At 50.2% G+C, this 18,979-nt stretch overlaps 1 protein-coding gene across 1 annotated transcript in view; it reads right to left on the bottom strand.

Annotated features, from left to right (window-relative positions):
- Positions 1–235: 235 nt before the first annotated feature.
- Positions 236–18,979, bottom strand: part of LOC114072051 (intersectin-1-like) — a 21,329-nt gene continuing 2,585 nt past the window's right edge. Inside the window, exons 3-14 of the mRNA XM_027909967.1 lie at positions 18,709–18,952; positions 11,937–12,058; positions 10,931–11,037; positions 9,612–9,795; positions 8,927–9,025; positions 7,949–8,116; positions 6,165–6,377; positions 5,542–5,663; positions 4,204–4,286; positions 4,024–4,107; positions 3,461–3,634; positions 236–2,422 (exon numbers count right to left, since the gene is read on the bottom strand). Of these exons, the coding sequence (XP_027765768.1) occupies positions 2,274–2,422; positions 3,461–3,634; positions 4,024–4,107; positions 4,204–4,286; positions 5,542–5,663; positions 6,165–6,377; positions 7,949–8,116; positions 8,927–9,025; positions 9,612–9,795; positions 10,931–11,037; positions 11,937–12,058; positions 18,709–18,952 (1,749 nt within the window). The 3' untranslated portion in view covers positions 236–2,273. The remainder of the gene's footprint in view (positions 2,423–3,460; positions 3,635–4,023; positions 4,108–4,203; positions 4,287–5,541; positions 5,664–6,164; positions 6,378–7,948; positions 8,117–8,926; positions 9,026–9,611; positions 9,796–10,930; positions 11,038–11,936; positions 12,059–18,708; positions 18,953–18,979) is intronic.

The raw sequence follows: 18,979 nt of genomic DNA on the forward strand, positions 1-18,979 counted from the left end.
GTCCCCCCCTTCCAGCTCCAGCTGAGCCTCAGCAGGTTCAGCTCCTTGGGGCTCCTTCCAAGAACCTGCCCAGGGTTTCTGCGTTACAGCCACGGATTTTTTGTCCCCTTTGTCCACTTAGATGTTACTGTCATTGATGCTGGTGAAATGATCCCATCAGAAAGTGATGGCACTTGTGAAACCCTGAAATGAATGTTCCCCATATTGGCAGTTGAGTAAAATTAGGACAGCGATCAAAGGTTAGACAATGACATTTAATGTTACTCCAGTAATAGATTTTATCACTTTTTTTTTTTATCCTACCACAACAATGTGTATTTTCATATACATTATATTTCATAAAATGTCTTGATATGGAATTAGGAAAGCATGGGTTTAGTACTATTTACATATTTTAATTGAAACAATTTTCTTAACAACATTGAAAAATAGAAACCTAAAGTTCTCTTAATCGTGTTTTCAGCCAGTTAGTGGTAAACAAATGCATGCCTAGGAAGTTACACTCCCTCTAAAATGTGGTCAGTTGAAAGTTTCTAACTAAAGTGTGTGTCTCTGTTTTGTTTCAAAAAATACATAAGTATGTCTGTCATTTCTGATACAAAATTCTACACTATCTTCAATAAATAAATAATAAAGCAATTCTGAAAAGTATGAAATGTAAACTTTGTTGTCCCTCCAACATACTTTTTTTTTTTTCTTCCCATTGCTTGAAACATTACAGTGGTCTTTTAGGAAATTATAATACACAGACACTTCCCAGCACAGTTTACACTTATTACCATACGGATCTACCTACCTGTTATGGATATATCCTAATTTCCTAATGGAAACCAATAAGACTTGTAGTGCTAGAGAACACCACCAACACAGGAGAGGTGGGAACCAGGACTGAAGGACATGCAAGGAACACCAAAACCCAACAACAGGCTCCACGAGAACGTTCACATGCGAATGACACGGGCTGGCACCTCCCATCCGGAATGAAGTCCTTACAAAAATACCAGTGGATGCGTGGGCAGGGCATGGACAGAATGAATCCAAGCAGAACAAAGAGGAATTTGACTCTCGGGGCTCGTTTCCCTCTCGAGTCCAGACTCAGCAGAGCCCTTCCGCGGGTGCTCCGGGGACTCCAGACGGAAGAGCCCGCTGGGCGCTGGTGCTTTGCAAGCAGGGCTGTGGGCCTGGACGGGCGTGTCCATGGAGCCGGATGGACAGGCAAGCCCTGGCGCTCCCCGGGGTCACAGGGCTTTGGGGTTCCCCGCTCTGCACCGTCCCAGGCTCTGTCTCCGGTCACACCCAGCACAGCCACCGACCGCTGCGAGCTGCTGCCCCGCTCCCATCACACCTTGTCCCACACAGGTGAGCCCAGCGCAAGCCAGTACCTGGACACCACTGATTGCTTTGAAACCGCACTCCGTGGGCTGGGAATTCCCTTCCTGAGCTGGAGCCGTGATTGTTTTTTCTTCCCCACTGCAGGTGACAGATCACCCACCTGGGCAGCAGCAGTAAAGGAGTATCTGAGTGGTACAGCAGGACACACAGCAGGGCTCTGTGCTTAACCCTTGGCTTCCTGTGCCAACATTTACAGTCCCGTGGACAACAACCGCTTCCAAAGGTACCGAGGGGGGCGGACTCTTCTGGAGTGCAATTCATCTCTGTGCAGGAGGCCTGGACATCATTTATTTTCAGGGGCAATGCAAGTCATGAAGTGGTTTGTTAATAGAATCTTCTCTGTTTATAGATATAGACTATTTATTTTCTAAGTCTTTTCAGTACCATCGTGAAGATCTTCAAAGATCTTCTTGCTGCAAAACTTCTCCTTCCATTCACATCCGATTTACACCCCACTTTGCTGAGCAATAGGCACAGAATTCCTTCACGGGAAAACCCTGCAGAAAGCCTCCCAAACACCCCAACATTGCCTTCCCCGTGGGAATTCAAGAGTAGGGCAACTGGAGCAAGCACAGCCACCTCTGTGGTCTGCCAGCCCTTCCCACCGGAGCTACAAGGAACCAACAGGGTCGTTTCATCCACCCAGGAGACCAACGCCAAGTTCCACGTCGAGAGATCGAGGGAGATCTCCTCGCCAGACCGGGGATTCGTGTTTTCAGTGAGAATTATCAAGGCACAAAGATGCTCCTGTTTGCTTTGATAACCCTCTGAGGTGCAAAGAGCGAGCAGCGGTTTCCTGCTGCGCCGGCAAGGACTTTGCGGCAGCTCCCGCGGACACCGACGGATCGCAGCGGACTCGACCGGACCCCAGCACGGCCCTCCTACGGCTCGTCGAACAGCTGCAGGTCCAGCCGCACAACGATCTCGCCCGTCGGCACCTCGTGCAGGAGGAGACACTTCGTGACTGGCCCCTTGGAACCCTGATCCTTCTTGATGTCAGCCACACGGATCTCCGTCCTGCCCAGGAAGTCTGGAAGGCAAAAGGAGGGAATGCTGGGGAGTGGCACGACCGGAGCCGGGAGGAGGAACTAAAGTTCCGTCCCCACACAACAAAAGGAAGACACAAGTCTGCAGTCTGACTCTGGTTTTGCCCCTGACAAAGGCTGCCAAGCTGCACAGAGAAGGGTTTGGCCAGACCATGTCACACAGCAGCAGTACTCAAAGTAAACGTGTGGAGATCCCCCTACGGAATTCACAGCTGCCTCACTCCAGCGACCTCTGGGGTTTATGACGTGTTAGAAAAAGGCCAAAAGCTGCTGCACAGTTAAACCTGAGTGTGAACCCTCTGGAGATGGCAGAGCCAAGCAGTGCCTCACAACAGCAATGAGGTCACCCGGCCAAGTGGTGCTGGCCGTGGCAGTGCTGGTCCTATCCAAACACTGCCTGGGAGATTACGGCTCCAAAATACACTCACTGATGCTCCACATGTTTATCCCAGTTATGAAATCAGACTGAGAGAGGTTGTGGACTCCCCATCCCTGGAAGTGTCCAAGGCCAGGTTGGATGGGGTTTGGAGCAACCTGGGCTGGTGGAAGGTGTCCCTGCCCAGGGCAGGTGGTCGAACTAAGTGATCTTTAAGGTCCCTTCTAACCCAAACCATCCCATAATTCTACTGGGTTTGGAATCCTGGGTTCATCTTTGCCTCTGTTACTGCACAAACAGGAACTTGGAGGCATTTATCTTCCTCCTGCAGGAATCAATCTGTTTGCAAACAGCATCCAGAGTTTTTTTGAGACTTAGCAGAGTTACAAATCACTTTAGTTGTTGCCAAGTTGCATGAAAAAAGAAACTCCCAAAAACCAGAGAGAGATGGATTCTTTTTGCACTGATACCGGCACAACTCCACTAGGGAGCAGGGATGAGCCATCTCCCAGTATGCAAAAGGCTTCAAATTTGGCTGTCTTTAAAAACCATCTTTCAACCCAACCCATTCCCTATGATTTCCCTCGTGGAAATGCACCTCCTCAAAGCAGGAGATTGGACAATCCCTCTGGCAGCCCCTACGCACCGTCCGGGGAGAACTGGTCCCGCTCGAACACCGTGATGCAGAGCACGTCCTGCTCCAGGTCCTTGATGAAGAACTGGCAGTTGGAATTCCACTTGGGGTTCAGGGTGTCCTGTATGGTCTTGGTGATGTGGCACTGGGAGCCCATGGTCACCTCACAGTAGGGGTTACTCTTCCCTGGGACAAACAGAACAGTGTGATCCTCGTCCTCAGTCTCCTTCCACTCCTACAGCCAACTGAGGTGGGAAAGACCTTGGCTTCACTGCCCTTGGGGTGAACTCCATGAACATCACAGTGAACACACTGCTCCCCTGCAGGACTTTGTGCCTTGTGACCCCTTAGGATGTGGCTGATGTGGTGGGAACCAAGTCAGCCTGAACCAAATGCCCGATGCAGGACAACTGCAGGACAACAGCTGAGCTGCACAAAGTCACTGCTCATATTTTACTGGGTTAGACCCACATCACTGAACACAGGGGTGCTTGGGAAGCAGCTCCCCCAGCGTCAGGCTGACAGGTGTGAATGTCCCTTTGAGGGAGCACGTTCTGAGAAACCCCAGCACTCACCGTGGGACCTGCAGGGTTTGAGCTCGATGCCCTCCACCACATTCACCATCAGCCTCCCGATGCCCGTTGCCCTTTGCGAGCGAACTGCGGTGAAACAGAAAAGAGAGAAAAGTCATCAACGCATTTTCCTGCCCATGAACTTCTCCACAAAAGAGGAGACCCCCTCATCCTATGCTGTACCTAAGTAGGCCTTTTCCCTCTTCTTCTTTTCAGTCTCTATGTAAAGTTCTGAAGCAGCTTTGATCTTCTGAACCCAGGCAGTCCTTCGGGAGGAAAGGAGAAAACAAAGTTGCAAAATGCCATTTCCATTTTTCCTTGCTGGAGCACAGCAGACAAAAAACTAAAGCTGTCCCTCCTTCCCAGCCAAGGCTCCGGCCCCATCCCAGCCTCTGCTGTCCCAGAGCTCTCTGCCTGGAAGAGATCTTCCTGGAATTTATGGCACCTGCAGAAACAGAACCATCCCAAGCCAGCAGACCCCACCACACGCAGAAAGCTCAACAGAACCACAAGCAGGAGCCACTTGGTGAGAAAACAAAAGGTAGAAAGAACAGGTTTGCCTTCAGCAAGCCCTTTGCTTTATTATAATGAACTTCTTGTAGCCAGTAGGTACAAGACACCTGGGTTGCAGAGGTGGCCCCTCTCCTTGATCCCTGAGGTTTCATCCTTTGGCCCTTGGGACATTTAAAACATAACTTGGGGGGTGCACGGATGGTGAACGGGCACAGTGTCTTATGGGCCTTTCTGGGGAATCGTTTCATGCCTATGAATCAGAAGTACAGAATGCCCTGAGTGGGAAGGGACCCACGAGGATCACTGAGTCCAACCCTTGGCCCCAGCCACGGCCTCAAGACGTTTCACACATTTTGTGCCCGAGAATGTTTTGGGGCCAGACATTTCCCAGTTGGCACAGCACAATGCCTGCACTATGGGGAGGGCTTTGCTGCACTTCCAGCTTTCAGTTCTTAACAAAAGTTCCCTTTCAAGACCTTACACTGGGGAAGAGAAACTTTTTCAGTAGAAATCTCTCTGTAAACTCACCAGAGATAAAACCCATCAGCTCAGGTTTTAAGATTGCCTTTCCTTTGACTTTTTCAGTCTGAACTGAACAAGATCAACTCACTGGGTTTGGTTTGGTAGGTTTTGCTTCAAATTCTAACTCTGACCTGTTCCCTGATCTCCTTCAACAGCCACAGAAATGCTGTCACTGCACAGACACACAGCTGGTAACAGAAGACACAACTGCATCTTTGGGCTTCTTCACATGAACATAAAATGCTGTGAAATATGGCCTAAATACCCACCCTCCCAGACAGCTCATTCTTGCTGGAATTCAGGAAACATCACTATTCCTCCCTGCTTTTCATGTATCACCATATTCTCAGGAAAAAGGAATTTTCCAGTCTTGTAAAAGAACCTGCTTGGAGACCGCTCTGCAGGTTTCCACCATAACCATTCCCATCCTCCATTTGCACCAGACTTCCCAAACCCCCCCCCAACACGGCCTTTGGAGACTCCTACCTCTCATTGATGCTTTCAGCCCGGAGGGTGTAGACTCTGTCAATGTGGGAGATGTGGAAGATGGGCTCATCTCCAGAAGGGTCTGTGGGTAATTTTACCAGTACCTCGTTTAGAAAAATGGGCTGTAAAACATCAGGCAAAGCTAGAGTTGTACCGCACAGCGTCTGAGCAGGTGCTTTCAACACACAGCAAGTGACAACAGCGTTATCTGAAGTGCCTCTGCCCTTCTGCCTCCCATCTTTCCTCAGGCCTGATAATGAGAACATTTTAAAACTGGGCAAAGACAAAGGTGCCCCCAGAGCCTGGAAACACTTGTCCTGGAGGAAGCCAGCAGGCTCCTGGAGCACAGCAATCCCTCCTTCCCCACAGAGAGCAGCGAACTCCGCTCTCCCCATCGCTGCCTGACACAAGCAACACTCTCTTAGAGGGGTTTGTTCAAGCAAAACTTCAAAAGCATGTTTTGTTTTCTCACTGAAGCACACAAACTTTCTCCCCCTCAGTCCCTGGATATTCCAAAGCTTTCAAAGCTCTCCTCTGGGACAGTCTTGCCCACATCCCCCCGCAGGGAGCTGCTGCCCTCCACCCGTGGCCTGTCACCGCCCCCGTTTCGCAGAGGTACTCACAGTTTTGTACATTTTGTACTGCAGGTTGGACTTGGGGCTGAACACCTTGTCTGTGCCCGAGGAGCCAAGGGGTTTTATGATCTGAGTGAGCAGGAGGAAGTCGTTGAACAGAAAACCATAGAGCTCCTTGTTACTCTTGGCTTTATAGAGCTTCCCGCTGTGCAGGAACTTGCGTGGTCCCAGGCAGTTTGTGACTGAGTTAAATACGAGTTGCTGCGAAAAGTAGAAGAAGAACAACAACGCACTGTATAAAGTGAAACAATCGGGGTCCCCCTGAAAGAGACCAGACACAGTTGTGAGTCCTGGCGCTGGGCCTGATCCGGGCACAGGATGAGGAGCAGGACAAGCAGTGCAGGTCAGAAAAGGCTGCGTGAGAAGTGGCTTTAGGGCAGCCCATCATCACACAGGCACGGCCTGGGCACTGAGGGAGAAGCCAAAAGCATCTGTGCCCCCTCCCCACGCACATGCACCTGTGGGAGTGGAGCTGAGCCCACGAGGACCCGTCCTGGAGGAGCAGCAGCACCTCTGCCAAGGCCTCTCTGGAGCCTGGGCTTCCTTAACAAGGTCTGGACTTCGAGTTGTGCCTGAATTTGACCCCCTAAAGCACCCCAAAGGAACTCCAGGGCAGCTGCTGACACCGGCAGAGGCAGAATGGCATCCCCACCCAGGGGCTGTTCCCACCCCAGCAGGGTCTGGCCCTTCCCTGCAGCGCCGTTTCCAGGTTTATTTTCAGCAGGGGGGGGAACAGTTCTTACCACCCACATTGCCTGGGCGGCTGGAGCAGGGCTGGCTCCTTGGACAGGTTGGGAACCCCTGGGACAGAAATCAGGGAAGGCTGGATTGCTCCTTCCACGCAGCTGAGGCTGCTGTTGCTGCAGTTACTGCGGCAGAAGCAGCCAGAGGGTCTTTCAGGTTGTGGATTTGGTGCTCTAGGGCCAGACATTGCCCACAGAAGATAAAAGCAGCCGCCTTCCTTCAGGCAGGGGTTGTCCCACAGCTGAATGTCTGTGACCCTTCTGACCTTGTCACACTCATCCCTCTCCCCAAACAGTCAGATTTCCGGAGGGGAAATACAATGTTTTTCTAGTTTGTAAACCAACCAGTGCTTGTTATTTTTTTTACCTTCTAGAACTGAAAACTTGGTGCGTACTTTGAAAATCAAGTTGTGATCTGTCTGCCTCTGTTATCATCACCACCAAAGGAAAGCCATCAAAACTTTCCCCCTCTCATTTTGCAGGACACACAGACACAATGTTTTCAGTGCAGTTTCTAGTGAAACTTAGCATGTTACCTGAAAAAATAGCACGGAATGGGAGGCAGGGACTCTCTCTGTAAAGTCTCCAGAGAGACCTGATCAGTATTCTTGAGTTTTCAAACGTACACAAAGCTTTACCACAGAAAATCTGTTCTGTGATGACCTTTAAAAAGCACTCCAGAGTGGTCAGGAATAGCTTTGGGGTGGTGGGACACAGCAGTTCCACAACCACCGTGCTATAAAAACTGTGAAAGTGGAGAGCTGTGGTTGAAAACTGCAGCACTGAACCTGGGACCAGTCCAGAGCCAGGCAACAAAGCAGCATCTACCGGGGGGAAGGCAAGAACACGAGCAGCAAAAAGGGTGACGTGCAGGAGCGAGAGGGAGAAAAGGAAGGGGGAAAACGAAGGCCCGGGGATTCTGAGACCGGCTCAGTCCCGCTCTCTGCCCTGGATGCAGTGCCATGAGGGAGCTGTGGGCTGTTCCCGAGGCTGCCCACGCGTGCAGGTCCCTGGGGAGCCCTGGTTTACCTCGGAGAGGCCCTCACACTGCACGTGGGCCTGGATCCACTCCAGCCTGTCCGAGTTCTCCTTCTCGCGCACGCCCTCGTTGACCTGGGAGCAGAGCTCCTCGGCCTTCTCCAGGGCGTGCTTCAGGTGGCTGTGGTCAGGGTGGTTCTCAGGAGTGTTCTCTATTATCTGCAGAGACACAAACCACCTTGTCAGGCCGCTCTGTTGCTGCAGTCCAGCTGGATTTGCACTGCCGACCCCACAGTTCCGTTCTAGGGCTTTATTTCCAGACAACGCGCTCCAAATATTCTTCCTCCCCGACAGGTGAGAAATAGGAGACAAACACTACTTGGGAAGAGCTGGAATGAATCCCTGCCTGCACAGCCTTTGCATCAGGACACTGCTGACTCCTCTCACACAGGGACACACATTCCAGCCAAATACAGAAATCGTGGCCATGACATCTGAAGGAATCTCTGAAATGCCAACATCCAATTTGTAGCCCCTTCCTTGGAAAGCCTTGGGCCACGTTCAGTGGCATTATTTGGGGTGGTCAGTGTTAGGCAGCAAATGAGAGTTAGGAGAGGGTTGTAAGTTATCCAGCAGTGTCAAAGGATGGGAACTTGCAGGAATTTGGCTTCCAGGCTTCCCCACTGTGTCATTTCCCAGCCTGTGGGGAGGGAATGACACTGTGGAAAAGGGAAATATGAGCACAAGCTTGACTCCTGTTAGCAGAATTTGAAGTTTTCCTTCAGCATTCGCTGCCCTGTGGTTCTTTGGGTGCAAGTCCCACCTCTGCTTCAAATGGAAACGCCAAGTTTTGCTGAAGGCCAAGGAATCAGCCCATTTTCTGTAGCTGGATCAAACATTAAAGGACACCCCCCCATTCCCCAGCACATCTGACATCCCACAGTGACAGAGCTGGACACAAACAGGGGCAGTGCCCCTAATGCAGCTCTAAGCCAAGCAGAGCAAACCCGGGCTGTGCACAGGACGTACATTTTTAATGATTAGTGGGTATCTGGTTACCCGTTGCATAGGCTTTAGTAGAAAACTGGAGAGTGGCATTCCTTTACAGCGAGGATCCATTGCCAACCTCTGAAACATCAGAGAGGTAAAACCTGGTTAGTCTCTTGGTGTAAACCCGGGAAAACGAGCTCCTCTGAGACAGGAAAAGGCAATAAACGAGCGCCCATCCCCGGCTAAAGCTGGGCTGAGCTCACAGGGGAGTGAATTCCTCCTGCTTTTCCAGCAGATCTTCACCTGCCTTGTCTGTGTAAGAATCCCAGTGCCCCCTCACCCAGCACCACCACAATCCCCCCTAATCCACGTCCCCAAGGGCCACATCCAGACACCTCTGGGACACTCCCAGACACAGGGACTCCACCACCTCCCTGGGACACTCATTGCAAGGCCTGACCACTCCTGCAGGGACTTGCAGAGCCAGAAGGTCCCCCCTGAACCTCCTTTTCTCCAGGCTGAGCCCCCCCAGCTCCCTCAGCCCCTCCTGCTGCTCCAGCCCCTTCCCAGCTCCCTTCCCTTCCCTGCCCACGCTCCAGCCCCTCCGTGTCCCTTCTCAAGCGAGGAGCCCAAAGCTGAACACCCCAGTGCAGGTGTGACCCCGCTCAGGCAGAGGCAAAGCCCCGAGCGCAGAATCCCCGGGATCATCCGCTCCTGCTCTTACTTTGACGAACTCCTTGAACTCGGGCACCTCGTCCGTCTTCTGCTGGATGAGGGCGGCCCCGTTGAGCTGGCAGCTGCAGAACCTGATGTAGGGCTGCATGTGGGGCAGCTGGGCCGTCAGGATGTCCCCGATCATCTTCACCGGCATCTTCTCCCCGGACATCTTCTTCCGCACCCGCAGGGCCCTGCCAGGCAGGGGGCACAGGGGGGTCACAAAGGGTCCCAGGGGGGTCCCAGGGGGGTCACACGAGCAGCCCAGCCCCCAGGCTCAGAGGGCACATGGCAGGAACTCAACAGTGGAGGCTGCACCCCCAGCCAGCACCTTGTCCTCTCAGAGCCCCCTCCACCTGCTGTTGGACACTATTTTAATGCAAAGCCAGATCAGATCTGATATAAAAAGGGAGGTAATTTCCTTTTCTATTAGTTTAGAGAGAGAGGAACTGATGTGTGAGAGAGGGAGGGATAGAAAACATCAGTGAGCTCAAAGCTACTTCTCCAGGCTTTAGCCTGGTTTCCCAAGGGAAGGAGGTTTATTGTCATTTGTCCTGTCACTGCCAAAACTCTTCAACTTGTGGGCCCTTTTCAAGAGGTTTTACCAAAAACCTGAGATATCACAGAGGTATAAAATCCCTGTAAGTTCAATGAAAAGTAGCAGCTCATTAGGGGGGAAAAAAGAATTTTATTAATCCTCTTGCTCCTCAGGACACAGGTTTAACTCCCTCCCCGCTCAGGTTCTCTGGCAGTGAGCAGGTGAGCAGCCTGCAAACCAGCCACAGCATCCCTGTGCCCTGCTGGAGCAGAGGGAGGAACTGGATCCATCAGTTCCTGGCCAGGAAGAATTCCTGCTCCTCCCCAGCCAGCACATTCAGGTGCTATAACCCTACACTAATTAAAGGCCACGCTAATTAATGGAATGCAGGTGCCAGCTTGGAATAAGAGCGGTAACAGAGGTTGCTGTGCCTTAGTTTGCAGTCATGGATAAGGGCACTGGAGTGGTGTGGGCTGGCACAGAGGAGGCCAAAGCCTGTGCCAGGGCTGGGGGAGGCCTTGGCAGATGCTGCTTCTCAGGGGAGAACACGGACAAGAAGAAAGTGCGTGCAGATATTTACTCAGCAGAGAACTGCTGGGTTTTCCACAACAACAACAACAAAGTCACAGCAAACACTGTTCATATTTTGCTTTCTCCCACAAGGAGAAACACGTGGCCCTGTTGATTACGAGTTGTGTACGTGGCAAGTGTTTTCCTGCAGCTGGAAGGAGGAGCAGGGCAGAGGCCCAGGGTCCTGTTATTGCCAGGTACGGGGGAAAAACCCAACTTACTTCAGTAGTTTTATATTGCACATAATCAGCTCCTTCCAATTAACAAAAATCATGGCAACTTCTTTCTCTGTGAGCAGCTCAGATTCCAGGAGTGGCTTCTGGAAGATCTGGAGGGTCAGAAAAAGGAAGCCATTTAGAATGTCCATGTATAACCCAGGTGACTGAGGCTGATTGGGCCTATTTCCTTAGTGAGGAGGGGAGATAACTTGCCATCAGGGCAGCACCTGTCCCTCAGGGGGACAGAATTCCACCCTGCTCCGTGTCCCAGACACCCTCTATGTTCCCTGAGAATGGGTGGGACTAAGGGGAGACCTCAGGGATGTGAGGGGCGTGTGGTTTTAACAGGGAATACTCGGAATTTGTGGTGCTGGTGGTGGTCACTCAGACCTGGAGAATCTGTTTGAAACTTGGGAATGTTAGTTCTGATCTGGATAATCTGTTTGAAACCTGTGAATTTTAGAGAGGGGTCTCCTGCAAAAGGACTCTTAGATAATACACCTGAAATATGTTTTCCTTTGGACTCTTATGGAAGTTCTGATTTCTCTCAGAGTGTCTCAGGTTTGCATATCTTGACCTCTTCTCCAAAACAGGGCTTTGCTTCTCTGTCAGGAGATTGTCTGTGCCAATTCCATTGTTTCCTATCTCAGGGATGTCCCTTGGAACACGTAAAGCAACCACAGCAAGTGATAACTGAGGGGCACTGTAAGCGTGGAAAATGGGCTTCCTTTCAGGACAGCCATTTCAGTTTAAGGACTTGGACATGAAAAATCCACACTGAGAATCAGGAGCTTTGCTAAAATGACACTTCCCACATCAGCATTTTGGTGACGGTCGCAGCAGGGCTCAGCGTGGGCTGCACCCGCACACGGGGATCTCAGAAGGATCCCTGAAGGAACAGATACCCCTCAAGGGCAGGGGCAGCCAAGCCCAGCAGGGACAGCCAGGAAGGGGGCACGGTGAAGTGGCTGGTTTAGCTCAGGGGGAGGGATTTGGGTCCCTGCCTCACCTCTGTGACCAGCTGCAGGTCGTTGACGTAGTTCTCCTCGGTGACGATGAGCTCGTGGATGTAGCCCTGCCTCTTCCTCTCCGTAGGAGTCAGCATGTCCAGCAGGTGCAGGTCTGCACACCCTGCAAAACACAACAGGATCCCGGGGTTTACTGATGGTTCCTGACAAAGTGACTCAGACTGGAGCAGCTGCAGCAACGCTGCCCGGGAACTGCGCCCGTCCCGCTCGCTCATTCACAGGTAAGGGCACAACCTCAGCGGTGCTTCCCCTCTGGGCCACTCACAGCACTGGTTTGACACCTTTTTGGATCAAAGGCCTTCTCTAAGTGTGAACTTTTCTCTGGTGGCCAAGCTTTAAACCCCCCTCGGGGCCACCTGCCCATTCCCACCCTCGTCATTCCACGGAGCCCAAACCAATCCCACGTGGATGGCTGGGAACAAAAACGGGGGCAAGAACCTCCTGGGGTGGGAAGAAACCACAGAGACATCCCCAAAGGGGAGAGGATGAGGGGAGAGCTGCGGTGAGCACAACACTCCCATGGCACTTTGGAATGACGTCACACGTGGGGTCCCTCTGCTCCCGGATCCTCTGAATTCCAGGGTCTCCTTCAGCCTTCCAGTCAGGGAAATCCCACTCTAGAAGGTGCTGCAGAGCTTATTTACCCCTTCCCACTCAAAAATTAAATTAACAAATTAACCAATTAAAAAATTGCTTCTGCATGTTTGAAGGACTGAATATCTGAAGGCCCAGGAAGGCCTTTGGAGACCCCTCAGATTTCCCGAATTTCAAGGCCAAGGCAAAGGGGTCGAGTTTGTTCTCCTTTGGAAGCACAGGAAAAGGCTGTCACTACGAACTCACTTCATCAGTTTTGTCCCTTAACTGCTGTAAATCACCCCCTGTGTAGCTGGGAGACTTTTTGTACAAATTCCACAATCTCAAGTTTTATTTTCTATGCTGAATTAGACCCAACATTTAATCCTTTTTCCTTTTTTTTTCTCTAGGCTGTTACTTTTCAGGTGAGTTTAATGCAGTTCTTCTGAGAACACAGCGTGTTCTGGAACACAGAGTGTTGTCTTCCAGTTTTGACTATTTTTACTACTTTTTGGCAGAAAATACAACACATTTCAAAAAAGCAAAGGTGCTTTCAAACAGGGGGGGGAAAGTTTTCCTGTACAAATGATTTATTTCAACTATTTTTATACCACCAAAAATTCTGCAGTTTAATTCTTTCCCTCACCCCTCATCAAAGGCTGGGTAAATTCAGTATATTCCCCATGGAAACAAACCTTCCTTCTGGAAACATCAGACCCTGGACAACCCTTCCAGTTCTTTGCATATAAAGTTAATATTTAGGGAGTATTTACTGCATTTTTAGCTTCCTGAATGTAATTCAGGAGCTCAGACTGTGCCACTAAAAAGGCCCTCGTGTATCCCCCTTATTTTCATGGAATGCCATCACTGGCTGCTTTAACTCATCCCTGCTCCTGAAAAGGGAACGAGAGATTTGACTTAAAAATTAACAAAAAAACCCCCAAATCAAACCAGATAAACCCAGAAAAGTAGATACAGACACTCGAGGTTGTTTCCTCTGATTCTGAAGCTGGGGAGGGATCAGAACTGGCAACACATGTTGATGATGATCCCTTGAGATTCAGGACGTCACAGCCCTTGCCAATTGAAACTGAATTGAAACTTGGCTTGAAATAAAAAGCAGCTCTGGAGAATTATCATCTTTATGCCAAAACAGGCAAATTTTGGCCCGTTGCAGAAGCCACAGGTTTCATTTCTGTTTAATAAATGCCTGATTTCAGAGCAGTTTCTTTGGTATCGGGAAAATCAGAGGTTTGAGGAACAGGACCAGCTCTCCCCATGCACTGCTGGCTTCATGAAAAGTGAGCCAAGTGTTTAATTATTTTTCCCTTTGGAATTTACTGTTCAAAGAATCTGATGGCCTTGGCTTGAAGGGATGTTTTCAACCATCTCCACACCCCCCCAGCCTGGTGGCATCACCCCCTCTGCAAGTGTTCAAAACACGTGTGGATGTGGCACTTGGGGGTGTGGGTTGATGGTGAACGTGGTGGTGGTGGGCTGAGGGTGGGACTTGATGTCATCCTAAGGCTCTTTTCCAACCTTAATGATTCCATGATTCCATGTTTCTAGTGATCCCTTTCCAGATCTTTCTCTGCCTGGGAAGAATAAAACCCTAGGTGTGAGGGCACAGAAATATCAACCAGCAGAGCTAACCCTGTCCTGGCTTGGTTCCTCCCACATCACTTTAAATCTCACCTCTGAGTTAGGAGCCCTGAGCACTGATGGGCAGAACCAGCAGATGAGCCTCGAGCAGCAGCCACAGAGCCAGGGAAGTGCCCAGCCCAATTCCAGAGGGTCTGCCGTGAAAATCAAGGGGTGTACAGGCTCTTCCCTTGGAATTGGGAATGTGGGAGCTAAATCCAGTGTTCAAACCTTTTATCAAACAATATTTTATTGGTTTCCCCTTTCCTGGGCAGCCCTCCAGCCATCACCTGGAGCAGGGACAGGAGCCAGGGAAGGGCTGGAGCTGTGCCAGGGCAGGCTCAGGTTGGAGCTCAGCACAAGGTTCTTCCCCCAGAGGGTGGTTGGCACTGCCCAGGCTCCCTAGGGCAGTGGGCACGGCCCCAAGGCTGCCAGAGCTCCAGGAGCGTTTGGGCAACGCTCTCAGGGACAGGGGGGAGGGTTGGGGTGTCCTCAGCACTCCCTGCTCAGCCAAGGAGCAGTTTGTTATTTGCTGTTGGTGTCAATTCATCTGATTCAATAATATTTGATGAGCATTGTCCCTGAATTTGGTGGAGTTGTCAAACAAAAAGTTTGAAATAAGGCACTCACTGTCATCAGGAGAGACTGCACAGAGGCTGCTGCTTGACAAGAAATCCAACAGCCAGAGCCAGTCACACAGAGCTCTACAAAGGGCTTTAAAACCAGAGCCCCAGAATTATTTAGGTGATGGTAACAGCAGGTGTTCACTGAGCTCATGGGGACAAAAAGTGGTGCCACTGAAGCTCCAAAAAGACTGAGGTTTAAATAAAACTGAGCCCAAATATAAAGCAAAATGTTCTTGACAAACCCACAAATTTCAGACTCTGAGCTGTTTTGGACAGATTTCAAGTACTGAAAGAGATACAAACAAATTCCCTGAAAGAACATCCATGGGAATTTGTTTTCAGCAGTTGGAATACAGAAAAAAATGGGAAGAGCAAAATCCCCCAGCACTGGGAGTGGTCTGTAAATCCAGGCTCCTCATCCCTCCAGTGGCAGCTCCTGTGCCCAGGACAAGGCAGTGAATTTAAAGAATGAATTCACAGAACCCCAGGATGGTTTGGGTTGGGAGGGACCTCAAAGCTCATCCAGTGCCACCCCTGCCATGGGCAGGGACACCTTCCACCAGCACAGGGTGCTCCAAGCCCCGTCCAACCTGGCCTGGGACACTTCCAGGGATCCAGGGGCAGCCACAGCTTCTCTGGGAATAACTTTCATACTCCCTTTCTCTCATATCTAATATCTATGTGTATATATACACAGAAAATGCAGAAAGGCAAAGGAGCCAGTGCAGTGTCTTGTTCCCTACGGCTCAGGGAAATCCCTGATGGTGAGGACGATGGAACACTCCCCTGCCAAGCTCTGGGAGCACAACTGGAACTGGAACCATGGATGAACATTACAGGCATTCCAACAATGTCACTGTAAATCACAGCTGAGCATCTTTGCCTGGGACATGTTCAGTGATGGGACTTTACACCTTTCTGCCTGAGGAGTCCTGGCACAACCCACCCCAGTGGCTCCTGAGCTTCAGGATGGACATCAGGAGGAATTTGTTGCTGGAAAGGGTGGTGAGGCCTTGGCAGGGGCTGCCCAGGGAGGTTTGGAGTGCCCAGCCCTGCAGGTGTCCAAGGCAGGCCTGGCCGTGGCACTCAGTGCTCTGGGCTGGGGGACAAGGTGGGGATGGGGCACAGGGGGATCCATGGGCTGGGAGAAACATCTTCAAAACATCTTCAAAACATCATCCTGCAGGAGGCTGTAAGAGCTTTATTTTCCTTCTCACTTGAAGTGATGAGAAAGAAAACAGCAGCACCTGAATCCCCCCCAGCTGAAGTTTTGCAAACACTTCCCTGGATATTCACTGTCTGTGCACTCCACAGTCCACACATTCACTGTCTGTTCACTGCAAAGTTCTGGGTGAAGCCAGAAAACCCAAAAAGTCCCTCAGGAGAAATGCTTTCAGTCAAGTGAATTTCTCAACCCCACAGCTCAGTGTGGGAAAACAGAGACATCCTGTCATTCCAGTGACGTTTAATTCACAAAAGATTGGCAGAGGGGGGGTCCAATCTGGCTCCATCCTCCTCAGTGAGCAAAGCAACGGGCCCTGAGAATCACAGATATGAGGTGCTGTTCCCTTTCTGCAGCACCACGGAGAAGAATTATTTATTTTTATGAAAAATCTGCCTGTGAAATGCTATCCTAATGAAAATTGTGTGCCTGTTAAATTCTGCTCTAAAAAGGAGGAGGATCAGTGCAATTGTGCAAATTTTCAGACTAAAACACTGAGCCCAAATCCAGGCAAGCCCATGGGAGAACAAGGAAGGATATCTCATTTATCTGCCTGCATAGTACAGAAAAATAAAAATCAAGGGAATTGTACCATGTAGAGACCCTGGAACAGGGAATCACAGAATCCCAGGATCTCCTGAGCTGGGAGGATCCCCTGGGATCATGGAGTCCAGCCCCTGGCCCTGCCCAGGACACCCCAACAATCCCACCATGAGCAGTAAGCTTGCAGAGGATTTTGGATTAGTTAAATATATTTAAATAATACTCAGAGTGTCCCAGTGAAGCGAAAAGGGCTTTCCAGGCTGTTCTGGTGGCCAGTCCATCCACGCTCCAATGCCCCGGGGCGAGGCAGCAACGAGACAACAAACACGTGTGGGTCTGTCTTTTATACCAAGGATTTAATTCTCTATACATGGAACTAATTTTAAAGGCTGTATTACAGTTGTTAAAGCTGCAGGTTTTTATATATTTATATAATTTACATTCATAGTGATGAAATACTGAAGTGCAATTGAATGAGGAGCTTCACTTGTCCTTTGCACCGCAGGACGGGTCGGGGTGGGAATGCTGCCAGCAGAGGGGTCAGGAGTAAATGAAACACAGAACCAGGGCGTAACTAAACGGGAAATCATTAGTAAAGGGCTACATTGTGCTTGAGGCATCGGGAGGAGAGCACTGACAGCACCAGGAATTCCACCAGGAACTAACAAGGCTTAGCTACAGCACATCTACAGCAACTCCACTGTAAGCTCCATTTCATATTAATTCGTATAAATTCCACAGTCTAGTTTAAAAAAATGTAAACATTGGAAATTAATTGCAGGGAGATAGTTCTATACATTCTTTGTTGTCAGGAAAAGGACTCGTTCCAAACTGTGCTGTTCCCCAGCAAAGCGGCCCCGGGAGCTGCCCCAGTGCCCAGGGCGGGCCAGGAGGGTCCTGCTGGCACAGAAACGCAGCCAACCCACAGGGCACAGCACAAACCAGGGGGTTCTGACCGTTTGCAGCTACAGCAAATGTGCAAAATAAAATCACACAAGCGGGTGGAACGTCTCGCCAGTTCGGCTCTCGGGCACGGGCAGGGGTTTCTGCTCCCCCCGATGGGTTACACACTCAACAAGGAACACCTGATACACACAGTACAATAACCACACCAAAATACCTGGCATTGGGCACATTGAACTCATTTGAACTCCTTCTGGTCTTTTGTCATTAACAAAAAAAAACAAAACAAAACAAAAAAAAACAGAAAAAAAAAATAAAAAAGAGACATATTGACAACACTGGACAAGTGAACAATAAAAAAAGGAAGATACATAAAGTCTCCAATTCATGGACATTTGGAACAATTTTAATAGCACATGCAGCATTCCTTGATAGTGGGTCTTTTTGCACAACCAAAAAAATTGCAATGAAGAAATTTTAATTTATACTTCTCCTTCCAAAGGCTAAAATATATCTTTAAAAAATAATTGTTTTAAAACTACCCAAAGCACCTGTGCAAAGGTGGAAACATTAGTTTGGTAACTCTGAAAGCCACAAAAGGACCCACTATCCTCTGATTTGTATATATATATTTTTTTTTAAATTTTATTTTTGTGTGTGTGTGCGGTTTTGTTTTTTGTTTTTTGAGTAATTAATTTTTGCATCTATCTGCAGGTCATGAACTCAACCATTGCGATTCCATGCAACTAATGGAAAAATGAGGTAAAACTGCTCTGCAGTGTGTTCTTCTACTCAGAAGGCAGTAGATGATCATGCTGGAAGCCACATGATCAAGGCTGCATCTCCCATCATCCCTCTGGGCAGTGTTATGGGATAGTGGGTCTCTTTGAGGACTTTCAAGCCTGAGTGGGGGATGGACAACATATGATTCCTAGAAAAAGGAGGAAAACAACACATAAGCAAAACAAAACAATGAGCAAATTCAAGCAAGGAAAATGAGTCAGGCGTGTCGAGGGCATGGAGCAAAAATGACCTGGGGAGGGGGGAGGGGAAGGGGAAGGAAAACATGCCAGGATTGGGGGGTGTGTGGGGGGGATGGGAACTGAAAATAAACCAACACAAAGGGCTGCGCTAGGAAGGTCTTCAAAGAGACTCGGCCGAGGGCACAGAGGGGCGGCGGGGCCTGCGAGCCCCGGAGCCGGCAATGCTGCATGTTTGACCTGACACACACACAGGGGCACTCACACTGCTGGCTGGGGTCCGTGTCCGTGGTCAGCTTCACGTAGTTGGACGGGAAGAGCCCCACGTGGCCGTTGACCTCGCCCTTCCACCAGTCGGGGTCCTCCCTGCTGAGCACGGTGATGATCTGGCCCTTGCTGAAGGCCAGCTCGTCGTCGTTCTGCGCCGTGTAGTCGTACATGCCGATCACCTGGCACACTGAACACAGCACGCTCAGCACGCTCCTGCGGCCCAGGGACCCCCCCACACCACCCAGTGCCCACCCCAGGACACCCCA

Source organism: Empidonax traillii, unplaced genomic scaffold (genome assembly GCF_003031625.1).
Source record: "Empidonax traillii isolate 1590-97213 ecotype Southwest subspecies unplaced genomic scaffold, ASM303162v1 scaffold2561:size24008, whole genome shotgun sequence".
In the NCBI taxonomy this organism is placed as follows: Eukaryota; Metazoa; Chordata; class Aves; order Passeriformes; family Tyrannidae; genus Empidonax; species Empidonax traillii.